This window comes from Neodiprion lecontei, chromosome 4 (genome assembly GCF_021901455.1).
Source record: "Neodiprion lecontei isolate iyNeoLeco1 chromosome 4, iyNeoLeco1.1, whole genome shotgun sequence".
NCBI lineage: Eukaryota > Metazoa > Arthropoda > Insecta > Hymenoptera > Diprionidae > Neodiprion > Neodiprion lecontei.
In genome coordinates this window covers 17,469,739-17,493,382 of record NC_060263.1, presented here as the reverse complement: position 1 = coordinate 17,493,382, position 23,644 = coordinate 17,469,739, and the positions used below count along the sequence as shown (strand labels likewise).

The 23,644-nt window shown below is 36.4% G+C and overlaps 1 protein-coding gene across 1 annotated transcript in view; it reads left to right on the top strand.

The window, feature by feature from the left end:
• Positions 1-600: 600 nt before the first annotated feature.
• The window catches only part of LOC107218465 (lachesin-like), a 33,042-nt gene continuing 9,998 nt past the window's right edge, over positions 601-23,644 (top strand). Inside the window, exons 1-4 of the mRNA XM_015656352.2 lie at positions 601-987; positions 11,313-11,431; positions 17,554-17,821; positions 21,538-21,708. Coding sequence (XP_015511838.1) covers positions 918-987; positions 11,313-11,431; positions 17,554-17,821; positions 21,538-21,708 — 628 coding nt within the window. The 5' untranslated portion in view covers positions 601-917. The remainder of the gene's footprint in view (positions 988-11,312; positions 11,432-17,553; positions 17,822-21,537; positions 21,709-23,644) is intronic.

Below are 23,644 nucleotides of genomic sequence, written 5' to 3'. Positions count from 1 at the left end.
AGTCCGTGTGATATAAGCGTTACTCTATGAAGAAGTTAAGGGTTGTTAGTTTAACATCACTCATACGAAATTTTGATACTTTGGAGTGGATCTTTCACATAAAGTACAGGTGTTCGAAAATATCGTCCACAAAGAATATGGCATTGCGTAGCAAACGATTTTAGATCTTAATTCAAAATTATAGGGTCACTTGCTTGTTTAGTAGGAGGCTTTTTTCCTTACGAGCATCACATCATCTCACAAGAAACGATGACGAAGACAGTAGGGCTTAGAGAAATATGAAACTCATGTGGTTACCGCAACACCCTATCTCTTCCCCGTTTCGTCGCGTCTTTTAGTTTGGTGTTGTTATTGGATGAACAACCCGGAGCGTATAGTGTGTTCTCCTAACGTGGAATTGTACATGTGAAAATTCATGTGCATGTGGCGAAACTTGTTACAGCGCAGGAGAGATTTGTGAATGCGAAGCAGTGCCCGGGCAACAGCCAAGAACGCCCGGGACGCCTGCGCCGTCGTTCACATGCCTCTGGGGGAGGCTTTTCTATACGGGATTGTCGAGGTATAGTGAAAGATCCCAGGCAGCGGTAGTAGCGACCCGGGACTCTGCGGGATGAGTTGTTAAAAGACATACATAATGTATCTTATGCCGTACCGCGCAACCGAGAACGTGAATTAGAAAAACGAAGCCTAAAATTTTTTTTAAGAAGAACTGACATACGCCATCGTAGTTCAGTGCTTTTCACATCGAACCTTGTGTCACCGTGTTTTATTCGTGCATAAAACTTTGGAACGCGAGACTTTAAGTGAAAATCCGGTGGTGAGTCGTGGCTAACGGGCAACAAAAAACGACAATCACTGACAGTATAATAACGAATGCAAACTTGGTGATTGGAGATTACGGGAGGGAAAATACAGTGATGAATTCTAAGCTGCGCATGTTTTTGGTTCTGTGTGTCGTTACAACTGTCACTGCTGTTGGATATAAAGGTAGTATTTCGGTCTGAAACTACTAGCTTATTATTAATTGAAATTGATTATCTAGATGTCATGAGCTTTGGAGATTCTTTTTCATTGTTCAGACTCTATTTTCTCACTCGGATCTTCACAAAATTGCGTCATTTTTCAAGTCAAGTTTTGACGGAGTTAGTTAGTTCTGAAACTGACTACGGTAAGGTTACAATATTACCAGGTGGAAACGAGCCTGTGACAATTAATTTACAATTTAACGAATTCTACTTGGCGATGGTTTTCACTACTGGTGGCTTACATGAAATAGGAATTTATTTGATAAATTTCACTCTCTATTGCAGTGGATTCGGGAGATGTAATCATGTGAACTGGGTGTGTTTGCAAAATGTCTATTTCATATTCAAATCACATCTGAAACCTAAAACACTACTCTAAACATTTATATCAATTTTCACGTACCGGATTCTTTCCGGCGTATCTGAAAAATCACTTTTTTCGGACAGTTATTTTGTTCCGGGGGTGGTAGATGGCAGATAAAGCTGATCTGGGATCAGCTCGTGAATATGGGACTTTCCACGTGGTTTTAAGGTGGGCTTGAATCTCGCTATCTCTAATAAAGTGAAATTTTATCAAAGTTAGAGTACAGTCGGCGATGGTAGTAGAAATGATTTTAGGATATTTAATGAGAGCTATTTACGAGCGCACTTATTTACCAATGAATATGCTAATGATTTTTCCACGACTATTGTAGCTACATCTTATTCGGGAAACTCCTAAAAATTAAGACAACCTTGATTTAAATAAAGTGCTCGAAATGTTAAATTGAATCTTCATTACTACATCCTTTACACACCTTTAAATTGTTACATAATAAATAAAAGTAAAACTGCATCTCTCATAGGTGCCATTAAATGCTCATGCAGGTCAGCACGTGTATAATTGCATTTACGTTTAAGTAAAACGCGTTTATGACATTTCAATCGTGATTTCCGGTAAACGTGGAAACCAAATTTTAATACGAGTATCATTCTTTGCTTCCTTAGTTACGGAGTAAATTTTCTCTTTCTTCTTTACGAGTTTTTCGTTCCGGGACTTTCTTAAAGAGTTGCTATGAATAGAAAAAACAATCCAGTGTACGGAGGACAGCCAAGATTGTGATTTTGTTTTCATTTCATGATAAGTCATCTTTGATTTTCAATGAGCTTAAAAATTTCGTAGAGCGCTCTACCGCCCAGGCATTGTAAGATGAGACACTGTATGATGAGATGCAGATTTTGACGTGATGTTTTATTTGGCTCTCTTGTTGCGGGGTGGATAATTCGGATCACGAGTGACTATCGATGACCGAATCCACACCCGGCCTTGATGTTATTACGGCCTATTTCGGGTTCGTAACCCGTTGACTACACGCACGTACGAAGGATAAGAGGAAATGAGAGGCACTTCTATTGAGGAGTTGAATGTTTGAGTATATAATTGATTGACTAGAAGGGAAATGGAGAGTACAATGAGAAGATGCTGTAACGTGTCGGAATTCGAATGCTCTATTCATATAATTTCGTCCATTTTCGAATTTATTCTGCCGATCAGCAAACAAATGGATTCCCGGGCCAAAACAGCGCTACATGGTCTTGCCGGATTACGGCTGTCAGCTCCGAGCTTCACTCGATCCGCCGCGTGGCACCGATTCCCTCGCTACCGTCCCGTAAACAAATAGGAAATATTATTATAAATAACCAGAGGTTAATTAATCGGTCACGTCAGCGAATCATACCTGCTTTTACATAACGAGATGAAGAGGTGAAGCATCGCGGATCGTACGTCGGTATTTCTGTCCATTGGAAACTTTGACCTTACGATTTAAATCAGCAATGGTGTCCGTGGATGTTCACTATCGTAGCATGTTTGTGCAGCCATCCGACAGTTCAGGTTTATTCTTTATGCTAGTAGGTACGTATCAATGTCCGGCCGAACCTTCGGCTTCACCCACCTTCGACCAAAAAAAGTACCGTTGGCCGCATCTTCGGGTTCAGCCAAAAATCAGCCGAAGGTTTGGCCAAAGCCAAACTTTTTTATCAGTTGTCGAAAACGGACGAATTTGTAGAAGCGCGGGCGAGTTGCGTGCCGAGTCAGGTACCGTCATCTCATTTCATTGCAATAAAGAAATAAATATATAAATCTCACCGAGTACTTCTTTTATTACTACTATCATGCGTAATACCAAATGATTCTACGCAATTTGCATCGATATTATTATCGTTCTTAGCCAGTGTTATAGAAGTTCTTACTAAAGTTGAATCGTCGGCTTCGGTTTTGGGCAAAGGTTGAGGCTAGGGCTAAACAATCGGCTCCAGCTTTAGCCAAAATCTGACCTTCGGTCGGACACTAGTACGAATGCGCGTAACCATCTGGATTCTGGAAGTGTAGGTTCCTATTATTAATCCTTGTGTAACTATCCGATAGCGCAGGTTTATTGATTATATTTGTGTATAACTATCCGGTAATGGAAATGACGTTACTCCAGATGCACTCCTTTCTCATATATAATACATTAAAAATTGTGCTAATTCCTAACCACCCAATATCATTACTCCCACCAATATATGTATACCTTTTTATTCCATCAACTTCCTGAATAAACAAATACTAATTTCCTGTCACATGTAATTGCCTGCTTTGTCTCGCTGATTCATTGCCTACGTGCATTTACTTAGCCTAAGACAACCCACGGTTTATTCCAAACGTCCTGAGAATGATCATGTTAGTTTCCGCTTCGTTTTTTAATTATTATTACAGAAAGCAATTGGCGCCCAAAATTAACATAGAATGAAAGTGCACGTGGCCGGAGTATCGCAATATGGCGGAGGAAAAAGGGCAGAGATGCGAATTTTGATGTTGGCTGAATGGAAGATGACTTGCGAGTGTGAATATATGGGGGGAAGCATGCAAGGGACTGGTTAGTTGCAGTTTAGGAGAAGAGGGAGCATTCTGCTGATGCGGTATGAGAACCGAGGCAGTGAGATGATGATGAGAAGAGGATGCAGGATATAAGGTAGCTGTAAGAGTGTAAGGAAAGAATTCAAGGTCTGGAGGACGTAATACTCTCAAGGAAACTTGGAAGGTGGTCCGTCGCAGTGAAAATAAAAAAAGTTTATTACTTAACAAAATTAAATTGGATTTCTTAGGGAGTATGAAAAATATATTTTTGTTTCCTCTGCAAAAGCTCTAGCCAAAACGCATGTAAATATACCTCAGGAAGCTTCTTGATGCTTATTCAAAACAATATATAGGTCATGTGAAGAAAAAAAAAAAAACTTCCAACAAGTTTCAATCCCTTATCGCTTTTATTTAACCTTCAGTGTCAAATTTGATGTGTTTGATTTCAATTTTTTTCCTCTGCATATGAAGGAGTTGCTACCATTGAAAAATTTCGCGTTGAATTAGATATTAAAACGCGCATGGGGATACATTTTTTCCACTTTGACGGCAACTCCGAATGACGAACAATTCAACAAAGTTTTATGTCAAGTTTTTACTGTGACCGGGTTGGGTTGTACTTACATTTATTTTTTTTCAAATAAAATTTGTGAAAACTACAGTGTTAAAGAAAACAATGTTGAATTTAACATTTTATGCATGTCGCAGTTGGTCCACTATAGAGTTCGTGCGAATTTTACACAAACCATTGATGTCGAGTCGAGAGACGCTGAAAACCGAATTGAGAATGCAGAAACCAAATTAGGAATGCAACCGATCTGAAGCTGCTCGAAATCGAATCTATTGTAAATTCAAGGCTTTGAGTGACGACCTATGCAAACGTGTGCAGTGATACTCTGCTGTTGGTTGTAAGAGAAGTCGATACCATCGAAGGTGGCAAAAGGTGTAAAAGGTATCGAAAACGCATAGGAACTAGTAAACACCTTGGACCTTCGGAGCGTAAAAATAAATTCGAAAAACCCGAGAAGCACACAGGTATCACTTTAACATTAGTGCGATTTTTTTGCAATATGAACAACGGCCTTCACGTCTGTTATTCACATGTTTGGTTTTTAAGTAGCACGTCAAGTGACACATTATTCTATTCCCGAAGGGATTTTGACGTAAAGTGGTTACTGTATCAAAAATCGGAATGTGAAGTTAATGTGATTTCCACGTCAATAAATGAGGCAAGAAAGTAATATCAAGTTTGGACAATATCAAATCTGGTAAGACAAGTTCTCGTACAAACAAATCGTAACCAATTCAATATCAGGCAGTATCCGATTCATTATCATCTATTTATTATTGATACTCATGTTCATTTTTTACATTATCAACTTCTGTTTTCAGTTTGAAAATGTATTCTATTAATATGTCCGGAAATATTTCAGTAATTTTGTGATAATTTCTTTATACAATTCAGCATCCTGTCAAGTTTGTACACTGGTTCTTATATCTTCGGAAAGGTAAGATCATTTTGAAAATATCGATATTTGCTATCGAAAATATGTCATTCGCCCGAAGCAATGCGACTTCTCACGTTAATCCGTAAGAGATTTAGATATAGGGACACTTTATTTAGACCATAAATTCAGACATCATATGTTTAAGGTGAGTTTGTCCACTTTTCACATCCTGTATACAGCTTAATTACGGGAACATACCGCACACATGAGGCTCCGTGCAGAGGAGATGGGCTGCATGGATAATAGGAACGTTACTGTCAGCAAATACCTTATTCATTGGACCTGTGTTGCTTGCTACAACAAGATGGGAAAGTGGTCAAATTCACCCGAAACTGACGCAGAATTAACCTACTACCAATTAAAACCTAAAAAATACACTAATAGAAACTTTATTACAGAAGTGTGAACGGTATTCATGGCGCATGATTTATTTCAAACTTCGTTTAGAGCAAAAGCGGTTGTTTTTTGGTAAATTTGTTGTATAATCCTCGGGTGTTACAAGCCGCTTCCCCTCCGGACAGAAAGTCATTTAGCAAGCTATTGGACGCTACAACGTCCAACGGAATTTGCTATTTGGAGCGAATTCTGTCACGTTCGGATAATTATATTTAAAAAATCGTCAAATCGAAAAAATCGAAGATCGCAAAAATGTTTATTTGAATGCAATAGTGCGATACAATTTTTTATTTTTTTTTATTTTTGTGGTGGTAGGACAAAGAAACTCGCTGGTTACAGATTTTTTTGAACATATTTAGTCTTACGGCAAAATACATACTGAGAACATGGCCGAAACACGTGTAATTTAAACGGGGAAATCCACCCTTTTACAGGCAGGGGTTAGAGTTGGGATAAAAATCTGAAAAAAAGGGGTAATAATTTTGAAATTTTTCGGAGCCGATCTGGGGGTTGCCTGATGAAAAATTCCTCCGAGCCCTAAATAAGGACCACCCTAATGCACATATGTATATTGTATACGTATTACGTACGCTGCGCGGCACTGTTTGTGCTGCCGAAAAGTTTCACTTCTGTCGCGTGTGGTTTGCCCAAATTGTTTTAAAATTATAATACGAGAATTTTTTAATTTCATTTGCAGCCATTTCATCACACGTTTGGTCATATCTTTTTTTTTTCTTTTTTTCTGACCAAATTTGAAATTCCCCAACATTTCCACGATTCCCTGACCAATCTTTTTTGCCTTCAACATTTCCCGGTTTTCCCTGATCGTGGCCACCATGGTAGAAAGGCAATTAGTGCGCCACAATGCCACCGCATGCAGCAGTCGGGAAACCTCAATTCTTAGTAATGTTACCCCTGCGGTCTCAAATACAGACTTATAACGTGCGAGTACTGTACATACTTTATTACTGTTCTTTATTTGTGACTGTACACGGTTGAGAATTCGGAGTACCTTGGGTGTAAAATTTGCTCAGTCAATTTGAGCCCATACGCATTTGTGACAATATTTGCACTGAGACACGTTCGGGCGAATGTTGTTATTTCAACGATAAGTAAAATTGGAGTGAATTCTTATGAGTTTGAGTAAAATTTGCACAAATTTAAGTTAAATTTTCATGAACCCGTATTGATTCCAAGCTGCAAGAAAATTACACGAAAATTTTTGACAGTATAAATTTGTTTGTTAATTTGTAACGCTGATATTGTTGACAATGATATAAAAGTTCATATTGCGATAGTTGCGATGGGAATAAAGCTGATAATAAGAATGAAAATGAAGATACAAATGAGAGTAATGATAAGAAAATAGAAATGGTCAAGAAACGAATGTAAACGATAACTACAATAGTGGCCAAGGTCCATCCATTTCGTTTTTAGTATTTAGTATTTTTAATTCGTTTTAGTACCGTATTTTTCCCCTTCTCTGACGATGTCATAATGCCCTTAAATCCAATCTGCTAACCTAAAATTTTTTCAGTTTTCTGTTATTATTCAACAGAAGTAAACACTTCAAAATTTGTGTTAATCCAAATTGATACGTTACCAAAAATGAAGAAAAAATATTTAATTAAAATTTTGACAGTTTCCTAGAAGATTCAGGGTACGGTGGGAGGATTAAGTACAGACTGCATAAGCACTGTAATGGGTTTCATAAAAGTTTTAATGTGGTTGAATCCATCATGGTGCAAACATCTTTCTATCGGTTGTTGGCCTGTTTAATTATTTGAGCTATTTGAAGCGACTTAATCAGTTGAAACGGTTTCCATTGCAGCAATTTGGTAATAGATTTGAAGAACTGAATTGTGTACATAAAACTAGTTTCTAAGAAAAAAAAGCATTCCCGAATTCAAATCTATAAACAATTCGCAGAAATGTCAACCATTAGAACCAGCAGATTCAATGAATCGATAAAATAGCCGGATACGTAGTAGTCGATAATAAAGAAATAGTTGCTGTGAAATTGATTGTTAATGTTGAGAGAGAATATAAAATTGTGGGTACTCCTTCAAATATAAGCGAGATCTTGACATAAAAATTCATAAAATCGAGCATTTATTTGCCATTCAGAGATAGCTTTACTGTTATCCCTATACTACACCAGAGAATATAAATAGTGAGATTTGCGTTAGTCAACACAAATGCAGTTTTCTTACGGGTATACACGGCAAAATAAAATTGCAAAAATCTGTTCACAACAACATATTAAACCTGTTTAATAAGCCTGTGATCACGAAATTAGCAAATCATAAATATATAACATGATTTTAGTCGTTCATGTGATTATTTCTGACAAAAGTATTTTTTTTTTTTCTCAACATTTCTTGTAAACTGTTATTAATCGATTATATGACGATGAATGGCGATATTTTTTAAAACTTGATTCATCTTTTACCCAAAAGAAACCGTATTTTCAATGCATTAATTCTCTTTTAAACGTACGTATATATATACTTAATCATTCTAAAAATGGCAGAACATGAAAAATAAGGCTCAAGAGAAACTCGATAACAAAAATAAATTTGAATTTTTTTGCGAATTTTGATAATCACTATGTGATAGATACCTAACTATAACATGTGTGTGCTTACGATTGTTGTTTATATATAAGAAATTGATCCAAGAAATTCGAAAATCTGCTTGTTTCTGATTCATCCTACGTTCTAAAAAAAATTACAATTTCAGAAATGTCAATAAAATTTAGCAATCAGGTGATATAAAAGTTTTTGGACCTGTGACAGTTATAAATATTACGGATTTCCTGTTGTTCACTGTGGTGTGTAGGCAAAACGATATTTCTAAATTAAAAATACATAATAATACAATTTTTCACGAATATTTCTCCAACAGAAAGTTTTTACTCACTGCAAAAAACAACGACGCACATTACAAAAGACAGTATATCCGAAAAAGATGGCACGGTTTGGACCATTGGTAAAAATTCCACACGGCATTGTTATGAAAGAGAGTCAATGCCTTCAGATACTTCGGATGATACGTCAACAGATGATGAAAATCGTCCGTCAACCCACAATTCGAACACCTCGAATCCACGACTGAATATCAACATATCCAATGCATCACCTGGCATCTTTTCTGCAAATATAAAATATCAGTTCGCCCTTCAGCTCACAGTTTGACGAGGTCGATACCTGAATATAATCTATCAAAGTCACAAACTATGCTCTCAACTTCGGTATGTGAAGTTTCACCTGTAGTTGTATTCCGAAATCCAACGAGGACCTTCTACGAGCAAACTATACGATATCTGAAAGGTATCTATATAAGTTTTCCGTCAACCAGAATCAACTTATGCTGAGGAAAATCGTATCAAGGCAGAAAGTAATTAAAGGGAGATTATACAACAGCCGGTGGTTTTTCCGACGTTACCGATTGATTCAATGGAAGAATTTGCAAATCTCGAAGAACTTCTGACGTCAAATGAGCATCGAATATGCTTGGTTAATAGTGCTAATACTTATGAAATGCACGGTTACCAAAATTCAGTGCGAATAGGAATATCATTTCAAATATTTAGTCTGTGTGAGCTCATTTTTCCAGACTCTAGAAATAGATTTGATGTACAACGCGTCTCAGAGTACGAAGAGTTGTACCAGAAAATAAAACGCCGATACTTTTTATTCCACTTTTTGCAAAAATTGAGATTTTTTACCAAGTCCCGAGAAGATATGAGATAACGATTTTTCTCATTAAGATATAATAATTAATCGTTATATAGTACATTTCTTTTATGTTTGATTTGTTGCCTTATCACACGTATATAGTACAATTTTTTATTTGTTCATATTTTCTTAAGTTTAGTAATAATTGTACTTCTATGCTCTTGTGAGTATAAGTATGTGTAATAGACTGTGTACAAATATTAGATCCCAGGCAGTTTTCACAACATTCACATCGCAAGCATATAAGAATATTTGCCTCAATAATAACAGACGAATTGGCATAAAATACTGCTGTTATGTCCCAGAGACATTGTTGAAGCAAATATTTATACTCCTGCGATGTAAGTATTGTAATTGCTGACTTGGATGAAAATACCTAATAAATATCATCTTTCGCAAAAGTGTGTGATTTATCTTATTCAGTTGTCCTGCGTTTTTTCATGAGAAAACACAGGTACGTAAAATGAAAATAGGTAAATGAAATAGGTATGTATATAAAACGAGCAAAATCATTTGACGGGTACAAGTTACGATTACTTAATTAGCTAAAAATACTCACGATAATAATGCAATTAGTTCGGTGACAGATTTTAACATTTCATAAAGTACGGTAAGTCTTGAGCAAAATCCATTGTTCTGCATGTTAAAGGTGGCGAATGGCGTTTATTATACATATTATATAAAAAATTATACTAAAAATATATTCTCAGTTTGGATATTATACGTTTATCGTAGCATTGTGATATTCGGTCAAGTGAATTCAATTATACGTATAAACATCGGTTACCGATGTCGTTATTACGTTAAATGCTTTCCATAAACCCTAATTTTGACGATGAATTTCCGAATCGTAATCATTCAAATTATTGATAAGCGTTGTTAAAAAAACCGAAATCAGGGCGGACAATTTAAACTTTAACAGTAAACTTTTCCAAATTTTTGACTCCTTCGAGTCACATATTATCGTGCTGAGTCAACTTTTATAAAAAGATAACATTCCGTGGTTTTTGTGATACCTGATTACGAATCTGAAATTAGATTTTGAAAATTCAAGATGGTGGATCCAATACAGTGGACAAGGATTTCAAATTTGATGAAATCCGGTTAAAAAACTCTACGCAGCGTTTTTCGGGGTCCCTTGATTGGATTCGCCATACTGAATTTTCAAAATCTGATTTTATATTCGTAATCAGCGACTTCAAAAACTCCTAGGCAGAATAATTTCTCTGGATTAGATCGAATTTGAAATTGTTGTCCACCGTATTGGATCCACCATATTGAATTTTAAAAATCCACTAGCTTTAAAATCGGATGCACAGGATGCACAGGACACAGGCTGACAAAAAACCCTAACCCAGTGTGTCAAATCGAGCACTTCAGTTTTATGCATGCGCAAACAGCGTTTTACCGCACTGTTTGGAAATGAGGCACTTTACGCACGCTCCAAAAGTTTTAAAAATCGAACTTTCCAAGCAGGTATTGGAAAAATACCCGCGTCTCTGACACAAGGCAGCCATTATTCTCAGCGTTTTGAATTAATTGAATAATTCATAACATGAGGTGTTTACCAGATAGATCTGGACATGTTATTTTGCGTAATGCTACATCGACTCACTCTGCAATTGGTGCTCAATGCACGAAAGTGTTGATCATTTGACTTTGTATCGACTGATGGCAGAAATATTGAGAGTCGAGGAATTGTCGTGATGATCCACTAATGAAAAACATGATTCATTTAGCAGAACTTTTCGTTCAATTGCAGTTACTCTTCCGCCATCCAACGTTGGACCCATGTTTGTTGCTCCAGTCGGCAATCAAACTGCACCGACTGGTCGTGACGCGATCTTCACTTGCAGTATACGCAACATTGACAAATATAAGGTAAGCGCAAATTAGTGTAATGATTAACGATCCGAAGTAATTGTTGGTGAAGAAGAAGAGATGGCGTGAGAGGAACTCAAAATTATAGTCACTATTGTGACAACAATACCAATAGCCGAAAAAATGACTTAAAATGATTCACTGTATCATAAAAAGAAATAATAATTGTTTCACACGCTGCCTAAAATATTTTCCGTATTACTAAGATGAATACAGTATGTCAGGCAAAGTCAAAGGCCAGGCCATAAGTTAATCACAGATACAGCTGATATACGCAAGATCTACACTTTTCTACTTGTTTCGTTCTTCACAATTTCCTTGGATCCTCATTAATTGTTGTACGCTGCTCTAGCCTGTGAAGACCCAGATTACAAGCTAACATTGAAAAAATTTTGTCATGTTGTGACTAAAATGAAAGTTGACTAGATTGTAATATAATTGTGATAACTTGGAGCAGCGCTCTGTTGCAAGTATAAAAAAACTAAATGAAAAAAAAAAAATGTCGATTGATCGAAAGCCGAATGATACAAGTTTCGAAATGCAAGATTACGAAAATTCAAGTTACGATAGAGCAAAGATCCGAAAAATAAAGTTTCGATCGAGTAAAATTCTTAAAATTATAACATACTAACGTAGCGTAGTTTACTCAACGTGTTGGTGTAAAAAATCAGAAGAACCGAAAATAAAAATGACCAGGATTTGGAACGTAAGACTATCGAAAATCCAAAACACAGGAAGATCACAGAAGTGAAATTTCATCAAGCAAAAAATTTACGGAACTGAAAATCTTCGATCATTCAGAATTTCTATGTATCACATTTTTTAATTTTCTCATTTTTGCACTTTTGGAACTTTGAGCGTCAGCCTTCGGACCATTCGAAAGTTTAATGTTTTCTCAAGGTTTGATTTCTTTACTATGAGTTTCACCACAAAAAAATTCGAAACTTGGCGCTTTCGGAACTTCAACCCCGCCGCCTGTGTGGGCGAATAAGTGTGTTCAGCCAAGCTTATGCGGATATGGAATAAATTTTGAAAATTTTTCCAAATACTCTGGGTAATTTATTGTTAAAAGGGTTGAAATATTCAACTCACATTTATGAAATGAACAACGAACTGTTTATTCACTAGACATCAGAAATTTAATGTTCACGAGTTATTTTATTCATTGGAACAGGAAAGTATAATGATCGAAATTCAAGTGTGATTCTATTTCAACGGATAAAGATTTTAATATAAAGTAGCTAGATAAACAAAAATGCTTGGAGTTTCTTGCAACAAGGACGATTGGATAATCGCGTTTTTATTCCTCAATAGTTTGGTTTAGTTTGTTGGATGTTCGAAGAGAAAAAGTCGGAGCTTCGAGTCGTCCGCGAAAAATTTTCAGGCGGCGAACGATACCCAGAGAAAAACGGATACATCTAAATTGAAAACGAAAAGTCGTGTACCAAATTTTATAAAAATTAATGGAAAATTCTAAATCGTTTCGAACTTCAGGCTATCGTCGTTCCGTAACCGGAAGTCGACAGATATTCAACAAAACTGTGTCTAATCTTCATTGGATTTTGATTTTTTTACTTGAACCTTAATTGTTTTTAGTATTAGAAGTGGTAGAAGTTTCAAAAAATTCTTGAAATTCTTCTACCAAATACTTTATGTATCACTAAAATTTCGTCGAAGTCGGTCAAGCCAGTCCTCTTTAAGTTAAGCCTGAACAAACTCTCCTCAGGGAACCCTATTCAACCTTGCTACCTTTTTCGAATCCCGATATTTACTTGGTCCTCCTAAAATTCTTGTCATTTGGACCAATGCGCAAAACTTACCCCTAAACCAGTTCTTTTCAAATTTTCTTATTCTTTCTTAGGGTCAAACTCTTGCAACAAGGGAAGTGGAAAAGTTACGCACACTCCGACTCTTCTTGAGAGGCTTATTTTAGTTCTAGGAACATCGTATTCCGAAGGAGATACCACTTGTTGCCGGAAAGGTTTTACTGTTGCACATGTGCAAAAGTTGGTGCGTGTTCGAAAATATCGCGAAAAATTTTTAAACAGTGGGTACATTTTAACGAACTATTGTTCAGTATGAAGCAAATTTTGCTTGAAAGCGGACGAGAAAAATATAAATTTGAGAAGGTCGTGTATATCGAGTGTGAATTATAACCGTTGGCCGTGGATTTTCAAGAACGGACACCTGTATGTTAACTTGGGAATAAATGTTCTGAACTGATAAATAAACCGTTCGAACTAATTCAAAAGTGAAATACGCTGGATGTATTTATAGGCGTTTAGAATCCTTAGCCTACCAGCGCATGAAAGAATGCGTTGGTTATAAAACACACGTGTATGCTGTTTCATTTATTATCTAACTGTGATGTTAGGTATGCAAGAAATAGTACGAATATGAGATTATTTATAATTCTATCAACATAGACTTAACCTTTTTAATCCAAAATTGACAAGCAAATATAAATTAAGACAATGAAAGAGAAAATATTGAATAGGTTGCATGGAATGTGTCAAGTCTCTAAAAAATTGCTATCAAACTTACAGTATATACAAACATGATCTGCAGTTACTCAACAATTGCGCCGTTATTAAGTTATCTCGTGGAGAAATATTTCCAGTATCAATACGTTGATACTTAGAGCAGGAATGCTTGACTTATGAAAAATGTGAAAGGAAAATTGAAACGCGACGCGATCGATGCTGTAAACGTGTTTACACCTTGCGAATGATTCCCAAAGATTATTGAGGACCGAAGACGGTACATCAGTAAAATGTACCGTAAATTTTTATCAAATCATGCTGCACCTTTCACTTGAATATATCGTCCAGCACTAGCGCACCTGGAGTGACTTTGAAATCCCTGACCGTTTAGCTGTGCGATTTTGATCTAGCAGATCGTGGAATTGAAAGATCCATTAATATCAACGATTTTTATTATGTCTTACAGGCTTTGCCGATCATCAGGAAAACGCAATCGTCATGGAATTGTCGCGATTGGATTATTCGTCACAATATCTCATTGACAGTACACATTGTTATTGGTGATCAATCTGCTGCTTTTCGTTTTATTGATTGGTGGATATAACTCATCGTTTCTGTAAAACGTACGAGTTTTAATTACCGGTTGAAATATTTTATAACACTCCGTTACGATTCAATAAATTTGATTACGTAGTCTTCAAAAACATATTTTTCGCAATTATTCAGTGGCATTCTACTGCAATTACATAGCCCGTTAAACTTATTGAAAAGCCCGGATTTTACTCCGACGACCTAAAAAGACTGTACTCCCTCCATTTGTTTTAATTCCATTCGTACTAATATTATTGTTGCTTGAAGCAAATTACGTCTAACGGAAACAATACATAAATCTTTGCTTTGCACTCACCTTGATTTACTTGTATGTACCCATGTTGTGCGGTGAGAAAACGAAGTCAGTCAGCACGAGCGACAGCGTATATAATGTTTGACATTTTTAGTATATGTATATTCCACATTGTCTTTCTCATGTGAAACACGATGCGAAACGTTGATGCAGTGAAACATCTCGCACGTGCCCACATAAGCTCAAATACCATCGGAACGTATAAATGCACACCTTCCAGCACCTTTCAGATACCGGTTCGTTGTACGACGTTTTCAAGATTAATTTGCAATCCCTTTTCATTTGCCTGAAAGGTATTTAAAATGTAAGAAATTGTCATTTCTGCTCAACGCATCGCGGTTGTCGCGTGACAATGGTCCAGTATAAGTGATGTAACAATGAGACATCTGTGATATATCATAATCATATTAATTCTGCGAAAAGCACGAGGATAGCATTCAGTAACGTGAATTAGAGAACATCCCGTGATGTCAATTTTATCTATCAAGACACTTAATTCGTGATGTTATACCGGTATAGATATAGATGAAAAACAAAAAAAAAAAAAAAAAGCAACGCTCATAGACCAGTGTTACATAACATTTACACCAACAGAAGTATTAACCAGATTAATCAAAATGTGATATCATAGTATGACAAATGTAGCAAGTATTTTAGCTAGTTTTTTAAGGAAATTGGTGAGATTCATAGTTAAAACGAAGTATAGTAATATTGATTCATCGAGATACTACCAAGAATACATTACATTCAAATCTTGTTTTTTTTTTTTTTTTTTACCCCAAGTGGTGGATTGATTTTTTCTTGGATATGGAGCTGTGAATGATATATGGCGAATCGTTGACGTTTCGAGCCAAGTGGGGACCCTATTCAAAAAGAAATTTATATTTCAACATCCATTTGTATAAATAGGAATTGTAATTAGAATAAACCTATCGTAATTCAGTTTTGTAACAACGACGAGGCCATGACCCTTTTTTCAGTAACATACCTTGAGTAGTAGAAAAAGTGTCATATGTATAGATTCTTGAGAGGAAAGCTCTATGGAAATACCAATCTTCCACTTGTCCACCAACAGGACGTTTCATCTAAAATTAATTACACAAAGAATTAGCGTGATCAGTATTGAATCAAATACCTATAGCAGAAAGATGATGGAGACCGCGAAGATTATTATCGGGAACGACTATAGCGTAAATAAACTAATCGTGAGTGAAGTCACATAGTCACCCGATCGATAACAAGGTAGATGAGACTCGGGCTACAGTAATGACTTAACTCGAGTCGAGTTATTTCTAGAGAAACATGCATATTTGAATTTCTTATAGTCTTTTTGATAAGTATACTAATTCATATCTATCAATTTCGAACATACGAAATGTGTTAAAAAAAATAACGGGAATTTTGTAACTTTGCGTGTTGCATTAGTCCGACTCTCGTGCTTCTTTTGTTGTTGTGTTGGTGAACTTGGCTGAAAGTTTCTATACTGACGATGAGATAGGCATATTGGATATTTAGTCGCTCGTTGCCTTTCACAAAAGTTACATGTGTTTTGGTAGGCACGGTGATTTCGAAAATAGAACAGAGAATTTTCGTTATATCTTGCTATAAGAATTGAAGAAAATGCCGCACAGTTTTAGAAATGTTAAATATTGCCTTTGGTGAGTCTGTTATAAGTAAAACAAGGGTTTACGAGTGATGTGAGCGTTCCCAAGATTCACGTAAAGACGTTCAAGATGATGAGCGCCCAGGATGCCCCAGCACATCACGAGCCGATTAAAACGTGGAAAAAGTGAAAGAAACGGTTATGAATGATCGCCGAATCACAATTACCCAAAAGCAATATTTAAAATTTGTGAAACTTTACTGCATTTGATTCCATTCTTGTAGTAAAATTTAATACAAATTCTCTGGTCCATTTTCAAAGTGACCGATCCAATCAAAACACATGTAATTTTTTTGACAGCTGACAGTAGACTAAATATTCAATATGGCTACCACAGTACAGCAACTTTTCAGTCAAGTTTATCAATACAACACGAAAAAATCGCGCAAATCGGACTAATTCAACTGGTAAAATAACAAAATTCCCATTATTTGTTTAAATACTTCGTGTGATGCAATTGCGCTGTCACGTGTAATTGCACTCACACTTTGCGAAGTGTTCGTATCTTTTTCGCGCGTTTATATAACGTTTGCTTGTAGCGCTGTGTTTATTATAGCAGTGACTTGCATAAAGTTTGATTTTCTCTACAAATTGTCCAAAATTTTCAGATTTATTGCTCAATATTATGGTGATTAAGTATTATTCATTATACGTGTAACACCTTTCATTGATTTTATGCGTTGAGTATTTGATAATTATTGTTCAATGTGATAACTGAATTATGAGAATTGAGTGAATGTATTAGCCATTACAAATAGTTAATAGAAATCTTGCGATTCATCGCAATCAGCTGCGTTGGCCTTTGAATAATTAATTGTGTTCCTTTTAGGAGCACAGAAAACGTGAATATAGATTTTCAAACAGATCTATCATTCAAATAAACTTCTTATCCGAGTCCTCTTCCTTGTCTTCCCGATTCTTCCTTTATGTAAAAGCAGAGAACGAACCTAAATGCACGATCTTAAGATCGTGACTTTGTTAGTAATGAAGCAAATAGATCCACGAATATCTTGGTTAGACGTAAGTCGAGTTGGTAGATATAAAGTACATCTCAAGTAATGAAATGTTTCAGGTGGGCTGGCTGCGTACTTCAGATCGTACGATACTTTCTGTTCACACACGAACAGTTACGCACAATGCGCGAATATCCGTTTCCTATGAAAGTGGTAGCGGCAATAGCGGCACAACCAATTTTGTGACGAACCAATCGTTAGAAGATACAAATATTGGTACTTGGCGACTCCACATACGTCATCTTAAGGAATCTGATAGAGATTGTTACATGTGTCAAATTAACACAAGTCCGATGAGATCGGAAGAAGGTTGTTTGGATATCCTGGGTAAGTGATTTTCATTATTGCATGTTGTACGCACAGAAAAATTAGTAATCAATAATCGATCAAAAATCGTAGATTGAGTCAAAGTTTCATACACCAATAATATACAGCTTCTGGCTAATATTTAAAACTTACTTTGGCTTCGAACTTCATGGAAACTCGAAAAGAAACCTCAAAGCATCATATGTCAGTTGCACGTTACCCAAAATCCATTTACGGGGCCAAAATTGTAAACTTGTCTCATGTCTAAAAATGACTCTATAGTTTTTGATGAAATTTGGATGACCAAGAGTCCCTGTCATTACGAACGTACGCCGCAACTTTGAAAACTGGAATACTGCTATCATAATCTTAACTCTTAATGATTGCGACAGAAATTCAACAGCGAAAAATAAGTTTTCAACAGTTTCATTTGAAAAAGTGACGATTCTGAATCCTAATTGAACATGAAATTTAGATAGCGAAAACACGTTTCTGTGATTTTGATCTCGACTCCTATTGATTTTGAACAAAAATTTACTGCGCGTAACAAAATCTGGCAACTGAATAGTATTCTGCACCAAAGTGAGAACATTTAATTATCCTAAGTAAAATGATTCAATACTAAAAATTTCCAACGAATTACAGTCAATCATTTCTATTTCATCCTCTATAAAATAAACCTTCACTCCACTCTCCTTGGAGTGAACTTCTATTTCATCTTTCACAAAGTTGAATTCTATCCTAACTTTTACCAAGTGTACTTTTCACATGTTCTTGAAAAAAACATTTTCATCTTAATTTTCATCAAGTCAAGTTCCATTTCGATCATTATAATATATAGGTACAAAGAGCCGTTTCAAGACCAAAAAGAGAGTCGATCCCGATCACGATCCATAGTTGACCGGCCAGATCACCTCTGTTGTACCGATAATTCTTACCTTACTGATCTCTTTTACAGACCGTACCTGCTCTGTTTGATAATTAATATTAATCAATAAAATGTGATCTGTTTTTCGATTCCCACTGCTAGGTGCAATTTTGAGCGATCTACCAACAAAGTCTCCTTCGTGTCACTCATCAAAATTTACCGATAAAATCCGATCCGTCACCAATTCTTACAGCCAGATGGGAATTCTTACTAGTTTACTGACCAACCATCCCATAGTGCTGGACAAGCTTTATGTTCTGGGCTTTTATCTGGGCGCTACGAAATGGATAGGCAGCTATAATTCTTTGTATCAACGACTTCTTCAGTGTCTTCGTTTCTCAGACCATCTCACCTATGCGGACGACCTGCAAATTTATTTCCAGATTACTGTATGAGACTTGGCAGATGCTTTCTGGAGTATTAACAGAGACATCGACGCTGTTTTAGATTGGGCCACGACCAACGCCCTGAAATTAAACATTGTTAAGACCCAAGCTATCTTTCTGGGTGGCTTGCCTTTAATCGACAGACTCAAGTTTCTTGAGCTCCCGGATATTCGTTTTGATGGGTACCCAACAGGCTGACCTGATCCTTTCAGATGAATTCCATCTGTAACCAGGTGCATTTTGTCGTCCGGCAACTCTGTGTGTGTGTGTGTGGCTAGGAGAGAGTACATATTACGCCTTCTCGCAGATGGCTCAGTTGGTGATCTGTTCATGATCACAGCATCAATCTTCCGGGCACTCTGCTTTCCTTGATTTTATTGCTCTAGAGTTTCAGCTCATCTTGGAAGTCTTTCTTCGCGGATCGGAAACTTGCAGTCTTCCTCCACGATCGGTCGGCGAAGCATTCGGAAAATCCTTCACGGTTACAGGGTCGCGTCTATGGGAATCCTTTTCCGCCGAGTAAAGGGAATTCAAGTTTATCGAGGGTTTCAAACTGGTTCTATTTAATCATCCCCTAATCGCTAAGTATGTGCGTCTGATTCCAATCTGTCCTGACTGGTCTCTCTATCTCTGCGTGCTCTGTGTTGCGCTGTTTTTATTTTGTTACAGTCCCTAATTACTTGTCAATTCAATTCCAATTTCTAGTTGCGTAATTATTATCATTTTATTTCATCTAATTTAACCTTTACCTTTGCAGTTTTACTTTGTTTCTCTGTACTGTCAGTTTGTTTCCCTGTACTTCAGTTTATTGTTTAAAATGAAAGTTGTACTTGTGTAATATTATATTAGAACCCTAAGACTCGACAGTGGTAATAAGGATATTAAAGCACAGTGAATCAATCAAATCACAGGAAATCTAACCATACAGAATGAAAAGGAAATGAAAAATAGTAGGACTTGGTTTTGATTTACACAAAATGAAAAGTAGTTGAAATATACCTATCCTTCGGAGAAGTAAAATTATATAGTTTACTGAATGAAATTCCACACGTGTGCCTCAAATTGTGTGTTCTATTAATATCACGAAAAATCTTCATTTGAGTAGATGTTTTCTTACAGTTGAACCAACCATCGATTATTGAAGAATTTTGTTGTAGATTCCTTGTATCACTTTTTGCGAATCAATCTGTCAATCCAGAAACTGATTTGAATAATTCAAAACAATTTCTACCATCATTTTAGACAACAGTTTCAGATGTCTTGTCTGAAGACATTGGTCTAGGAAAAAAAGATGCGAATTCATTAAATTTCCATCGCATGTATTATACGTACCGCTCGAGGTAGAGACGGTTCAAGAACTTAAAATTATGACCCAGCGAATTGTGTTAGAATAAGCGATTCAAATATAATGGTAAAAAAAAGATAAAATAAATAAACAAAAAAGCTACAATTACGCAATAACGCCCTCTTGACTCTGATTTGGCTTACCATGTATGCCTTCTCAGTTCTTATAAAACACCTGAAAAGACAATAAATCAGAATTGTCGTTAAGATGGACAAATAAATTAGGTAATGTATTGAATGTGACAGCACAACGCAGATCCAATTCTTTGTTATTTTATCAATAACCTAACTGTGAAAGAATCAGTCAAAATAGAAGTTCCGTAAGATTTAATCTCTGGAGAATAATCAAAATTTGACCAGCTGATTTCAAAAGTGTTATAATGTGTGAGTGGTTGTCAAGAAATTTTGTCTTCACACTCCTTGTACACCCTTTCATCAGTTACTTTACCTGCTGTTTTGTATTGCACTGTTCCTCAAGCAGCTCTTTATTATTATCATATAAACAGTCCTTTTCCACACTTCGATAGTAGACCATGTATTCTGAATCTTCCGTATTTTACAAAATTCTTCTCAACCAATTTGTCTTTGATTCGTTTTCACTCACATGTCGGGGAACTCTTTTTGGAAGCTTCTAACGCAATTCCTGATTGCCCCTAGTGACATTGATACCAAAAGTAGGATTGTGCTCATGATTTTTCGACTGTAAGTGTCGTCGGACAGTTTTCTATCCTCAAGGTTCCATTAACGGGTTAGGTTGTCTTTGGGTAGTTGATACCGGAGTCGAGGTATCTCTAGTTCGATCAGCTATAATTATTTTCCTTGATGGAATTTTCTCGTTCTCTTATATTCACACCGCCAACGTAACGACTGCCTCGGTTTTAGGTAAACATGTCGTACAGATGCACATTGAAAGCTCAACGATTTTGCTCTGACCGATCGCATCAAATAATATATGCGATGCATGCATTAGCAACTTACAAAAACTGTAATGTAAATGTGGTTGAAATTATTAGTTTAGAATTCGAGCTCACCCGCACTGAGATACATGATTAACTTCTTTTTATTGGTGTTCAATATAGTACCACCTGATATTGTCTATGGTGGTGAGACAAGTGCTGATCTAGCTGTCTCAGAGGGTGACAATGCTACCTTGACATGTCGCGCAACCGGTCGTCCAACTCCCAGGGTGTCATGGAGGCGAGAAGATGGTGAACCTGTTCTAACGAGATCATCGTCATCAACATCTTCAGGTATGTGGTCATTCATCTCATGTAACAATCTTCTTACTTTTATTTCGAATCTGATTGGCCTACACGGCATACATTGAACTGATACTACAAAAAGAAATGTAAATAACGAGAGGCAGTGAAGCAGCCACTGTGCAGTAAAAAGTGATAGTTTAAGCCTCATCCTCGAGATCACAAAGTATTGAAATACGAAGTTTCACGCCAAATGACACGATGAGGTATAAAGTTGAACAAATACACTCAATGTTTCTTGTTACAATGTATTAAAAATCTGTACTAAACTAATAGAGTGGACTATACATAAGAGATATGAAATTTAAAATGTATCTGCTAGGTAAGAGTGGCCGACAGTCAGTCGACCGTGAGTCACCGGCATGAAGGGTTATGAAGGTGTAGAAATAAATCTCAGTATTCAAATATTTCTCCTTCGTTCATATTGTGCATAGAACATTACAATTTGCAAGCGTAAAGTGTTAACAAGGTAAATGCGATCGAATGGACAACACGAGTGAAACGGTTATACATGTATAACGTAAACGATCAATTCAGAATACGTGCGCGTGTCCAATAGCGGGACGACCGACTCATCAGCAGGCGGGAAAACCAAAAACTTCATGGGTTTATGCATCACCAAAACCGGAGTTAATCAGTAACTCAAAAATTACAGAAGTTAGTGAATCGTATAATTTGATTATGGCACTCTTGATAAAGGTGAAAAATGTGTCGCATAAAAATACACAAATAATCTATTGCAAATGGTCTTTGTGCTTATGTCATGGATCAATTAGTAATAATTTATGGATAACATGTAATCATTCAAAATGATATAATCTTCTTCAATTTATAAAAAAATGAACCATTGCGTGTAAAAGAAAAGAATCAAACTATAAATAATAGATCATTGTATTTTGTATGAATATTTGCACAAAATTTCAGTTCAATGGGTCAATTAGACATTGAGTTATATTGGGCGCCACGCAGCTGTTTTCAAAAATACGCCAAACCGTGAATAGCTACCACATCATCGGTTTAAACCACTTTCGAATAAAACTTACAGGATTTGTGAATGAAAATCCATCATTTCAAATGTTTACAATGATTTTCCACAAAAGAAAAAAACAAAAAAAAATTAACACTCAACAAAATTCTTAAAATTTACCACGCTTTTTATTATCCTGCTAAATGTATGTACCCCCTCTGAGACAGGCTGACAAGGAATTGTTTCAACACTATTGCATCTTCGTTAAGAACTTCGTGAAAATTTTTTTCAAAATGCTCTACCTTCAGCAAGGTACACGGAACTGCTTCTGTGGCGTTGCGTCGCTCAATATCCAGATACAAATACGATGTGGGTGATATGCGCCTTGACTTTTTGACGCCTGTTTTCGATCCGTAAAGTGTCACCTTATACGGGCTGACTTCGGAATGTCCATATAATGACTTTATAAGGCAGTTCCGAAGTCAGCCACATAAAGTGACACTTTACGGATCGAAAACAGGCGTCAAAAAGTGACTTTTTCATAAAATCATCGGAACTGCCTTATAAACTCTTTATACGACAGTTCCGATGCGCAGTTGAAAGTGCACATTGAAACAGATGTATAAAGATACTTTATACTTCAGTTCTGACTTCTGTTGCTCGGGCCCACGTTCAAATCTCGACTGGCTTTAAATTGACTTTTCATGTTTTACCGAAAAAATAAAGTATGCGGCTCGCCTGTAAACGGTTTTTGGCTCGAATAACAATTTCAGTACTTGGTTTCTGCTCGCCTTTCAGCTCAACTTCAAATCGTACGTGAAATCATTATCTTCGCCTAAAAACACCTAGTTTACGGGCATGCCTCATAATCTACTGTTAGAATGAACAGTTTTCTAGTTGAGCTTTCATGGCCAAAATCAAGCCGCGCAGGTCTACGTAAAGTAGTCGGCAGATAAAGAT